We start from the raw sequence: 12,368 nt of genomic DNA, 5'->3' as shown, positions 1-12,368 counted from the left end.
TGGTCCTGCACCTTCCTCACAATCATTGTTGTGTTTGAGCCCATTTGTCTTAGTCACCTAGTGCTGCTGTAACAGAAATACCGCAAGTAGATGACTTTAACAAAGAAAAATTTATTCTCTCACAGTCTAGGAGGCTAGAAGTCCGAATTCAGGGTGCCAGCTCCAGGGGAAGGCTTTCTCTCCCTGTTGGCTCTGGGGAAGGTCCTTGTCATCAATCTTCCCTGGTTAAGGAGCTTCTCAGCGCAGGCGCCCCAAGTCCAAAGGACTTGCTATTCTCCTGGCTTTTCTTTCTTGGTGGTATGAGGTCCCGTGTCTCTCTGCTTGCTTTTCTCTTTTATATCTCAAAAGAGATTGATTTAAGACACAACCTAATCTTGTAGATTGAGTCCTGCCTCATTAACATAACTGCTGCTAATCCCACCTCATTAACATCATGGAGGATTTGCAATACACAGGAAAATCATATCAGATGACAAAATGGTGGACAGTCACACAATACTGGGAAGCATGGCCTAGCTAAGTTGGTGTACGTTTTGGGGGGACACAGTTCAATCCATAACACCATTGTTGTACCTACCGTGTCAGTCCATCTTGTTGAGGGTCTTCCTCTTTTTTGCCTACCCTCTACTTTACTGAGCATGATGTCGGTCTCCAGGGACTGGTCCCTTCCCATACCATGTCCAAAATACATAAGATGAAGCCTTGCTTCTCAGGAGCATTCTGGGTGTACTTCTTCCAGTACGCATTTGTTTGTTGTTCTGGTAGTCTACGGTATATTCAACATTCTTTGCCGGCATCATAATCCAGAGGCACCAATTCTTCTTCCGTCTTCCTTGTTCATTGTCCAGCTTTCTCATGCATATGAAGTGATAGAAAATACCATGGCTTGGGTCAGGCACACCTCAATCCTCAAAGCGACATCTTTGCTTTTTAACATTTTAAAGAGATCTTTTGCAGCAGATTTGCCCAGTGCAATTACGTTGTTTGATTTCTTGACTGCTGCTTCCGTGGGCGTTGATTGTAGATCCTTGGGTCTCCAGAATCATTCAAAATACCCAATCCTTGGGAATCCTTTGAAACCTAGCTAACCCCACCCCACTTTCCACACATAAGCCCCCCCTCCACAGCTCCAGCTCGCTATTCCCTGTCCCCTGGTTAGGACCCCCAGCGTGCCCCCACGTGACAGCCTTTGGAGCTGTAAGTAACAGAGTCCTGCCCTTCATCTGTCCGGAGATCGTTGTGTTGTGTCCTGTCGTCATCAGAACCTCACAAATGTTGAGGCATTCTCCCTCCAGGATCTCCCCCAGGTCATCCTGGCCTTATTGTCACCAGTGTGGTGGGATCTGGCGGCGTGGCCAAGCACACTTTTAAAGCAGTAGAGGTGGAATGGAAGGGATAGGAAGACATATGGGGAAGGGGAGTCTGGAAAACACACCCCAAAATGTCCACGTTCCTTCTGAGAATGACTCAGGACAGTAAAAACCAGCGTGTCCTCTCCAGGTGCTCGCAGATGTGTTTGATGCCCCGGTGTATGTCACAGACACTGCCAACTCGGCCTGTGTGGGCTCCGCGTACCGAGCTTTTCACGGTAGGTCGATGGCTGGGGGACAGCTGCCTCTGCAAGGCCTTGGGGCACTGGCTGGGCTGAGGAGGGTGGAAGGGTAAGGATAGGCTGTTGCAGTCTTTGGGGCTTTGGCTTCATTTGTCTCCCTCCCCCGAGGCCAAAACCAACCCAAACCCTCTGTTCCTTTATTCTCCACATACCTTGGCAAAGGGGGAAAGGACCTGTCCAGAACGAGGCCTGGTCAGAGTCAGGCTCAGCAGATATTGGAAAAGGACGTGGACAAGCTTGAGAGCACCCAGGCATGGGCTTCACAGCTGCTGGGAGGGAAGGCGGCGAAGTCGGGAGCAGTCTTTTCAGCAGGAAGCTGAGACGGAGCTGAAGGCTTCAGACCCAAACAGTCCAGGACCCTGGACAGCTCCACAGAGGCCTTTTGTTCTCACGACGGCCTCCCCAGAACTTCAGATGTTAAGGGAATCGCCCCGCCTACGGGAGTTCCCCAGGGAGGGCGCTTGCCCTCAAGGGCATCCTTCCTCCAGTTTGGACCCATTTGCTGTGTCCGCTGCCCGCTCCGGGAGCCCCTCAGGCTGCCACGTACCTCAGGGTTTTTGTCCTTTCTCTCTAGTGCTTGCACTCTTAGAGTGGTTTACTCTTGACATCTTTTTTATTTTATTGCATTTTAATTGAAAGCTTACAGCACAAATTTGTTTTTCATTCAAAAATTTATACACAAGTTGTGACATGGGTGCCGTCCCCGCAATGCATCCGGACTCCCCCTTTCCCCATCTGCCCCAGGTTCCCTATGTCCATTCATGCACTTTCTCTGTCCCTTCCTGTCTTTTCATCTTTGCTTTGGGGCAAGTGTTGCCCAGAGTCTTGACTTCTTAACACACGCATTTAAACTGAGGTATTTTTTTCAACGTTGAAAATTAATCAGTGAACGTATGTCTCCTTCTCTAAGTTGGGTTAACCTCTTCCTCTTCTGCCTCCCTACCTGTGCGCCTCCCTCCACCTCACGCCACCTTCTATATCAAGATCACGTGGGGAATTTATTTCCAGGTGGTTATGTTTTTAATTATATTTTATATCATTGGCTTTTATTTGCACTTAACTATGAATGTTTCTGTTTTTTTTCTCCCCTCAATTTTTTCTCCTTTGTTTCTGTGCTAGTTGTTTAGAATATACAACCTACATTAATTTTTAACCAGGAGTTTGGTAGACGATAATTTTCTGAGGCCATATATATGTCCAGGAGCCCTGGTGGTCAGTGGTTAAGAGCTCGGCTGCTCGCCAAAAAGTCAGCAGTTCCAATCCACCAGCCGCTCCTTGGAAACCCTATGGGGCAGTTCAGCTCTGTCCTGTAGGGTCACTATGAGTCAGAATCAACTTGACAGCAGTGGGTGTTTATCAAGGGCCTCTGTGTGCCAGGCGATGTGCTGGGCATTGGCACTGGGGAGGTGACCCAGGGAGACGCAGTCCCTGGCCTCATGGAGCTTACAGTTCAGCAAAGAAGGGCCTGTAAACAGTCGTACAAGTATGTGGCCACAGATTGTGAAAAGGACACTGAGGAAAAGTAGATGGTACTTAGGGCTGGCAGGTCAGGAGGAGCCTCCTGAACAAGTGGTATTTTTAGGTGCATCTTTACAGGAGGGGAAAGAAACAGGCCATCGAAAGCAGAACATTCCATATGGTGAAAAGCTCTGAGGCAGAACGAATTGAAAAGACCAGGGTGGCTCGAACGTGGCGGGTAACCGGGAGGGTGGCATGTGCTCCTTCTCCTTCTGGGGTTAACTGGCCTGTTCTGTGAAAGTCGTTACCACAGTGAGCAAGACAAACTAGGCCCCTACTAAAGAGAGGCCTGGGGAGCCCTGGTGGTGTAGATGGTTAAGCACCTGCTGCTAATTGAAAGGTTGGTGGTTCTAACCCACCCAGCGGCTCTGTGGAAGAAGGACCTGGCAATCTGCTTCCGTAAAGATTACAGCCAAGGAAACCCTATGGGGCAGCTCTGCTCTGTCACGTGGGGTCACTGTGAGTCCGAACCAGCTCAATGGTACCTAACAACAAAGAGACACCTGGGCTTGAATTTTTTTTTCTTTTTCTGAACAACTAGATGAATAATGTCTTTTATAAGGATCAGCACAAAGCTGGTTCCTACGAGGCTGAGGTTAAAGGCGTCCCAAATGTCTAACCTTTCCAAGCTGCTGTCCACTCCATCATCTCTAAAATCAACCGCTCCCTCTCCTGTCTTTGGGTTTCCTAACTTCGTGCAACGTCTAACAGAGCTCATGGACCATATAAAGGAAATGGCTCATGAGGTTGTGGAGCTGGCAAGTCCCAAATTCGTGGGTCAGGTGTAGGCTTCTCCCTGGTCCTCAGTCTCTGCCCAAAGGCACTCAGCTTTCCCGTTCTCCTTCCTTGGTGGTGGTAGGCTCCTCCTCTCTGCTCTGGAATTGGCTTTCTTTTAAGGCAAAACTGACCCATCCCCTTGGTGGGCTGCAATTACCCTGTCACACAGTCCCGCCCAGTCACCTGGGTTGGGGTTACAAGACCAGGGCTAGACAGTCCACACACAAAAGTAATTAATTGCACCACACAACCTTATCGAGATATAATTTGCAAGATGTGAAATTTACCCATTTTACATGAACAATTGAGTGGTTTTTAGTAAACTCACCAAGTCATGCGACCTTCACCTTAATCCAGTCTTAGTGCCCTTTCACCCCCAGTGAGCTCCTTTGTCCTGCTTCCTGCCTTGACGTCTTCCTGTGGAATGAGAGCCATGTGACATGAGCCTTCCCTTCCAGGCCTTGCAGCTGGAGCAGCGGTGCCCTTTGCAGACGTGGTGAAGTTAGCTCCACAGCCCAGGTTAGCTGTGACCCCGACCCCAGGAGCCGCTCAGGTGAGAGACCACCGGACTCTGGTCAAAGCATTTGCATTGTGAAAGCCGACTGGGTTTTTTTTTTTCCCCCAAAAGGTCAGTTTTTCTTTGTCAGCACATTTAACTTGATGTGCTAAAGGGGCAGTCCTTCCTTTTTGAGATGATCAAGAAAACTGAGCAAAAGAAGACAAGATCGGATTCATGAATATCGGTGATCTTTCAGCCCAGGGTCAGATCGATTGCTGGGCATATCGTCATTATTCTGTGTCCCTCAGGATGGACCCCCCCACCTCACCAGGTGACAGGAGCCACTGAAAGGCTGTCACCTAGGCACAACATATGCTGGGCTCCTAACACTCAAATCTCAAACCTGGATCCAAGATAGCCGTGCAGTGACCCAGGCCGGGAGTGAAGACAGACCCTACTTGTCACCGGTTAGGTTCCCCGGAGAGCAGGTCCTGAGATGTCAGTTAGGATGTGGGAGGTTCATTGGAGGTGCTCTTGGGATCCACACCTGTGGAAGGGAGAAGGCGGAGAAGAGGGAGAAGGCCAGCTGCCGTGCCATCTCAGTGGTACCTTCAGCCAATTCTGAAGCTGGGTTTTACCCAGTTCGGGTAGGGGGCTAGACCTTTTTACTTCATGTCAACCAGTCACTGCATGTGGGCCTCCCCAGGATGGGGTGAGGCAGCTCTCTATAGCCAAAGCAATCCCCAAAGGGGGCTGACAGCTGAGGGCTGTCTGCCAGCAGCGCTCCCAGGAGCTGAGAGAAGTGCTTCATTCCTGAAGGAGCGTCTGGGCGGTGCACCATAGCCTCCACCACACCTGAAGGTTCTCGCTGCCCAGGAGCAGGGTGGATGCACCTTGTCAGGAACCACGGAGGGTCTGAGAGTCCACTCTACCTGCAAGCTAACAAATGAGCCTGCACAGTTTCCTAGCTGCTGGCAGAAGACATAAGACTCCTGGGTCGGAGACAAGGACTTTCTCACAGCCCAGCAGGCTGCATGAGCTTGGTGCCCTCACTGGCTCCCCTTGTCCCCTAAGCCCCATGGGGTGGTGTGAAGTGGACGCAGGTGCGGACTGTGTACACAGTGTGTCTGCGTCCCAGGTGAGGGCCCCCAAGCTCAGGAAGCCATACAAAGGAGCTGCATGCAAACCTGCCCGACCTTTGCCCCCAAAGGAGACGTTGTCTTTATTTTCCTGGACAGCAAACAGATCTGCCCTCTGCCCCAGAGGGAGACTCCTTCTATCTTCTGAGGCTGTTTGCTTACAGACAGCCTTGACAAGATGGCCTGAAACAACAGCTGTCTCCAGACACGCCCTGGAGAATTGTCTGCCAACACACCTTGGAAGCAGCTACTCATACTTATCAGTGACCAGACACCCACACTTGTAGCGGTGCCTGAGCTCCTGTTCCCTGTTGTGTCTTCATGTTTAAGGAGCCCTAGTGGTGCAGTGGTTAAGAGCTCAGCTGCTAACTGAAAGGTCGGCGGTTCAATCCCACCAGCTGCTCTGTGGGCGAAAGATGTGGCCGTGTGCTTCTGTAAAGATGACAGCCTTGGAAACCCTACGGGGCAGTTCTGCTCTGCCCTGCAAGGTCGCCACGAGCCAGAATTGACGCTGCAGCAGTGAGTTTGGTTTGGTTTGGGGTTCTCATGTCTGAGAGGGAAACCCTGGTGGTGTAGTGGTTAAGAGCTATGGCTGCTAACCAAGAGGTCGGTGGTTTGTAAAGAGTGCAGCCTTGGAAACCACACGGGGAAGTTCTGCTCTGTCCTGCAGGGTCGCTATGAGTCGGAATCAACTCTATGGGTTTGGTTTGTTCTTTTTTATGTTTGAGAGGCAGCTGGATGCGGTGGGGAGACCCAGCATTGTGACCAAGGATGTGTGAGTTCTCTTCCTCCTCCTGCCTGTCCCTTACCATGTGACCTTCACGTGACCTTGAGCAACACTCCTCATCTCTGAGCCTGTGAAGTGTACCCAACATCTGTTCTGCCGCCTTTAACCCACTGATGGGGAGGCTGAAATGGACGGTGAGGGCAAAAGTGCTTTGTAAACATGAAGGCGGGTACAAGCTGGAGACGGCAGCTGTCAGGGTTGGCTTTTTTACCACATCACGTGGGTCAGATGGGAATGCCTTCAGCCACCAAAGAAAAAAAAACAAACAAGCAGAATCCTCGGCTCTGCAGTAGAAAGAGTTCTCACACAACAGGAAGCCTGCAGGTGGTGCCAGCGTTGGCTCAGTGGTTCAGCACGTCTGGCTCTGGGTCTTCTCCCTGAGCTGCTTCTCCACGTTAACGGTGTCCAGTGGAAACCTAGTGTGACCCACAGATGTAAACATTTTCTGGTGGTCTCGTGTTTTAAAAAAGTAAAAATAGAGATAGGTGAAATTAGTTTTAATAATGTTTTATTGAATCCAGTAGACCCAAAAGGTGTCATTTCAATATGTAAGCGGTATGAAAAATTATTAATGTGATGCTTTTTTATTTTGAAAGTGTTTGAAATCTGGTGTGCATGTTGTAGTTACACGCTAGATGCACTCCAGCTGCTCAGAGACACACGTGCAACTCTGGATGTTCTCTGGGTGGTCACAGGATGTCTGCAGCTGCTCCGGACATCACGTCCTCACACAACACAATCAGCACTCAACGGCAGAAATTAGAGGGTGGCTCTGGGCAGAGAAGGAGACCCCGGGTAACCCAAACAGTTACGTGCATGGCTGCTAACTAAAAGGTTAGCGGTTCAAATCCGTGCAGAGGCACCTTGGAAGAATAAGCCTGGTGATCTACTTCAGAAAGATTTAAAATAGCAAAAAACCATCCTCATTGCTGTCGAGTTGATCATGACTCATAGCGACCCTATAGGATAGAGTAGGGCTGGTGGATTCAAACTGCTGACCTCTTGGTTAGCAGCCGTAGCTCTTAACCACTGTGCCACCAGGGCTCTTCCAAAAGATTCCAAAAAAAAAAAAAGAAATACCAAAACCAGTGCCATCGAGTCAATTTCAACTCATAGCGAGCCTGTAGGACAGAGTAGAACTGCCCCGTAGAGTTTCCAAGGAGTGCCTCGTGGATTCGAACTGCCAACCCTTTGGTTAGCAGCCATAACACTTAACCACTACGCCGCCAGGGTTTCCTCCAAAAGATTATAGCCATTGAAAACCCTGTAGAGCACAGTTCTACTCTGAAACACACAAGGTCGCCATGAGTCAGAATTGACCCAATGGCAACTTTTTTTTTGTTCGTTGGTTTGAGCAGAGATTCTCTTCTTGCTTATCAGGGAGAGAAATACATGTCTGTTCCTTCCAAAGCCCCCACCAGACTGCCACCTGGTCACAGGGTCAGCCCTCACTATAGGAAAGGCTGGGGAGGAGTCTGACTCTTCCGCTCTCTAGAGGCCAGCAACAAAGAAGGTAGTTGGCAAAGCTTTAGGGTAGCCAACAGTTCCACCTGCCTGGTTACTCGGTGTGTGCACCGCACCCTTCCTGTCCTGCCCACGACAAGAATGACTCATAGTTCATGGAACTCTACCATTGAACCCCAGTGTAAGCTCAGAATCCTTCCCAACACCGGGCTGTAATCGGTGCCAGCCTGCGATTGCTGGCACAGTGACCTGTGTGTGGACTGGATTGTAAGCTCCTTGTGAGCAGAACCATGTCTTGTTCTCTTTTATCTCACCTACAGCTGTGCTTGTGCTCACGTGGAAACGCAAACAGTAACAGCATTTACTCCTTGGCTCAGCTGAACGTTGCACTTGCCTCCACGGGGAAGAAACCAAAGCCCCCTCAACTTTATTCTTTTGACTCCTTCATCTTCGGCCTTAAGACGCCTCTCCTGGGGGCCTCGTCACGAAGGGCCAGCTGTTATCCTTTGCGTTATTTTACCCATGGAGTCCGTTTTTCTGGGAGATTTCAGCATACCTCACAGGTGGACGTCCAGGATCAAAACCTCACTTGTGTCATCTCCGTTTGGGGGAACAACGGGGTTATTTCTCCAGGCCCCCCCGGCAGCTCAGACTCTTCACGGCTTTGGACGCCAGCAGGCACCTCCTCCCTGGGTCTGATCGCCTGCGAGGCCTTTCCTGAGCCGTCCGCTGACAGCTGCCCCAGCTGCACAAGATCAGGCCCTTGCTCCATAATCAGTTATTAGAACTGGCTGGAGCTAATTCAGTCAGATTAAGGAGGAATGGGATTATCATGAGTTACTACTGCTGTTAACCTGTGAGTCCCACGGTGGGGCAAAAAATCTGGGTTCCTTGGTCTCAAGTACCATTTGTCTTTAATACGAGGAGCGCTGGTGGCGCAGTGGTTAAAGCGGTCAACTGCGAACGGAAGGGTCAGCGGTTTGAAACCACCAGCAGCTGTGTGAGGGAACAGTGTGGCAGTCTGCTCCGGCAGAGATTTACAGCCTTGGAAACCCTGGGGAGTCCCTGTGAGTCAGAATCAACTTGATGGCAGTGGGTTTTTTGTTTGGTGTTGAATACAGCGTGTGCTCACCTGGTTGTGTAACCTTCTGAGGCAACACTCACAGAGCCACGGGCAAAAACCACTTAAAACAAGGGGCAGGAAGAGGAAGACTGTGGGGCTGTGTTTCTTTCTGAGCCTTTTTCCTGTGGTGGTTTCTGAGGTTTGGGTTTATTACACAGCATGCTGTGTATATAATTTTGTAGCCTGCTTTTTTTTTCCAATTCAACATTACAACATAAATATTATCATACACACGTACATTATTTTTTTCTGTATTTTTGTTTTTTAGTTATGCTTTAGGTGAAGGTTTATAGCCCAAGTTGATTTCTCATACAAAACTTTATACACACGTTGTTATGGGGCCCCAGTTGCTCTCCCTATGATGTGACCCCACGCGCCTCCTTTCCACCCCGGGTTTCCCGTGTCCAACCAGCTCCTGTCCCTTTCTGCCGTCTCATCTCGGCTCTGGACGGGAGCTGCCCGTTTAGTCTCATGCATCTGCTTGAACTAGGTCTTCACAAGTATCATCTTATGTCTTGTAGTCCAGTCTATTTATTTTTATAAATTGTGGTACATATGTGTGCAGCAAAACATTTCGCATTTCAGCGTTCTTCACGTTCACCATTTAGTGACGTTGTTTATTGTGTGCATCTGTCACCATTATCCATTTCTACCTTTTTCCATCACCCTAAACAGAAGCTCAGTGTCTCCTAAACAGTGAGTCTCCTTAACCCCTTCCCTCCTGCCCACTCCGGCAACCACTAACGTTACTTTTAATGACTACATAATATTCTGTCTGGTGAATGGAACCATCATGTACTTGACCATTTCCCAAGTCTTCCCAGTTGCTTCTCATTTTTCAATTATTGCAACTAACCCCATGTGAGTAAAAGTTTAACAAAACCCTTTCCTAGTCTGCCTGAGAATTTGACCTTTGGTTAACTGTCTAGCTCTTATCTCCCTGGAGACCTGATATGAATGGAATGTGAGAAGTATTTCTAGGCAACGTGGCTTATGTAGAAATGGGCTTTGATTGGAAAACTGCACCTACACTGGGAACATTATAAACACCTGATGGGAAGTCATGCTGAAGGCTTCCCTGAGTACGCTGCCTCATAATGGGCATGTCTCTTGCCTGTGGAGTTGTTACAAAGATACTCCTGTAGGGCACGACGACGTTTGGAAGCCACGGTGGGTCTTGCACCTGGATGTGGGTCTCCTCACTTTGCATGAGGGCTTCGAGCACCTGCTGAAAATTTGCATCTCTAACAGGTTCCCAGGCGACGCTGATGCTGCTGGTGAGGGACCAGTTCTGAGAGTCACTGGTAGAGCAGTGGTTCTCAGAATGTATTATACATACAAATCACCTGGGGGTCTGGTTCAGGTGTAGATTCTGATTCAGTGTATCTGGGTGGACATGCAAATTCTCAGCAGGGGTTCAAACCGTAACAAACCGGTTTGAAGCCCTGCTTTGCACCTGAGCTGTAACCTGGGGGGAAAGGAGGAAGGCAGGGAGTCAGAAACACACTCCTGGACAGCTGTGTGCACGGCTGTTTGGACTGCTAGGTGGTCTCCATTGAAGAGATGCGCCTGCAGCCACCCTGCCCACAGGCTGTTTGTAGAGTGTGTCCTGAGGACCAAGGTCTGGAGTCCATGATAGTCTTGAGTCTGAATGTTGAGTGGAGTTTAAGAAGACCCCTGGTGGACAAGACAGCCTACATTTAGGATTATTTCCTTAGGAGAGCTTCACAGAAGTAGAATAACTGGGTCAAAGGATGTTTTCAATCCCCTTGTAACAGGTGTGATGGCAGCGGTGGGTCAGTGGTGGAATTCTTGCCCTCCATGTGGGAGACCTGGGTTCAATTCCTGGCCAGTGCACCTCACGCACACTTACCACCACCTGCCAGTGGAGGCTTGCTTGTTGCGATGATGCTGTTCAGTGGAGCTTCCAGACTAAGACAGACTAGGAAGAAAGGCCTGGCAATCTGCTTCTGAAAGCCAGCCAGTGAAAACCCTGTGGACCACAACTGTCCAGTCCTGTTGTGCATGGAGTCATTATGAGCGGGGGCCAGTTGAATGGCAGCTGACAACGGTACAGAAACAACACAGACAGACATAAAGTCAAGTTCATTTCCAGAAGGGCTGCACCACCAACTCCATCACCGTTGCACGACCGCTGGAATATTTTTTAACCTTTGTGGATTCGATAACAAAAATGGGTTTCTTGTTGTAATTTGCATTGTTTAAAAAGAGGGTTTTTACACTACAGGTTTGAGATCTACTGTTATTGCCTTTTTTGTGAATCGATGTTTCCTTTCTTTGGGCCAGCAAAAAGATTAAATTGCAAGTAAATGGGATGTAAAATTTTAAAATTTTAAGTTGCAAACAGATGCGGGAGGCATGTCCCCTCCCTTCTAACCTGCTCTTTCTGCCCTCCAGGTCTATGAGGCCCTCCTCCCACAGTACGCCAAACTGGAGCAGAGAATCTTGTCCCAGACCCGGGGGCCCCCTGAGTAAATTCTGCCTGCCCAGACTCACTGAGCCCACGTGGAGACGTGGCCCTGGACGGCAGAGACCATCCCTGTTCTGGGGCGCTGCCTGCCCGTGCTGACTCCTCCAGTGCCCCAGCCCTGGCCAGGAGCACCTGGAACCTGGCCTTAGCGCGTCTTCCTGAAGACAGACGGGCTGCCTTTGCCCTGTGCCCTCATGCCCCAGGGCAGGAAAGCAGCTCTCTTTTCCTGTCTTATTCCAGGAGGCAGGGCACTGCTGAGTCTGAGATACATCCAATAAAAATTGTGCCATTTCCCCTTTCAGAAGGCAGAATTAAGGCAAATACAGAGATATTAGAATGGAGGGAGACAGCCCTCCCCCATGCCCTGACCCCATCAGCCACCCTCCTCCACTCCCTGACCCCATCAGCCATCCCTCCCCCACATCCCAACCCCATCAGCCATCCCTCTCCTACACCCCAACCCCATCAGCTAGCCCTCCCCCACACCGTGACCCCGTCAGCCATCCCTCCTCCATACCCCAACCCCATTAGCCATCCCTCCCCCACACCCCGAACCCATCAGCCATCCCTCCCCTACACCCCGAACCCATCAGCCATCCCTCCCCTACACCCCGACCCCATCAGCCACCCTCCTCCATACCCTGACCCCATCAGCCATCCCCCCTCCACACCCTGACCCCATCAGCCATCCCTCCTCCACACCCTGACACCATCAGCCATCCCTCCTCCACACCCTGACCCCATCAGCCATCTCTCCCCCACACCCTGACCCCATCAGCCACCCTCTTCCACTCCCTGACCCCATCAGCCATCCCTCCCCCACATCCCAACCCCATCAGCTATCCCTCCCCCATACCGTGACCCCATCAGCCATCCCTCCTCCATACCCTGACCCCATCAGCCATCCCTCCCCCACACCCCGAATCCATCAGCCATCCCTCCCCTACACCCCGACCCC

General features: G+C 50.3%; 1 protein-coding gene across 4 annotated transcripts in view; it reads left to right on the top strand.

Annotated features, from left to right (window-relative positions):
* Positions 1-11,801, top strand: part of XYLB (xylulokinase) — a 69,284-nt gene extending 57,483 nt beyond the window's left edge. For 2 of the 4 annotated variants that reach the window (XM_049870882.1, XM_049870881.1), the window contains 3 exons: positions 1,501-1,588; positions 4,366-4,460; positions 8,117-9,051. In XM_049870882.1, the coding sequence (XP_049726839.1) occupies positions 1,501-1,588; positions 4,366-4,460; positions 8,117-8,581 (648 nt within the window). In that variant the 3' untranslated portion in view covers positions 8,582-9,051. Of the gene's footprint in view, positions 1-1,500; positions 1,589-4,365; positions 4,461-6,279; positions 6,815-8,116; positions 9,052-11,337 lie in introns of those variants that run through there. The other 2 variants (XM_049870883.1, XM_049870884.1) reach the window with 2 other exon arrangements.
* Positions 11,802-12,368: the final 567 nt, after the last annotated feature.

The sequence above is a fragment of the Elephas maximus genome, chromosome 27, assembly GCF_024166365.1.
Source record: "Elephas maximus indicus isolate mEleMax1 chromosome 27, mEleMax1 primary haplotype, whole genome shotgun sequence".
NCBI lineage: Eukaryota > Metazoa > Chordata > Mammalia > Proboscidea > Elephantidae > Elephas > Elephas maximus.
This window is presented reverse-complemented; position numbering and strand designations above follow the sequence as displayed.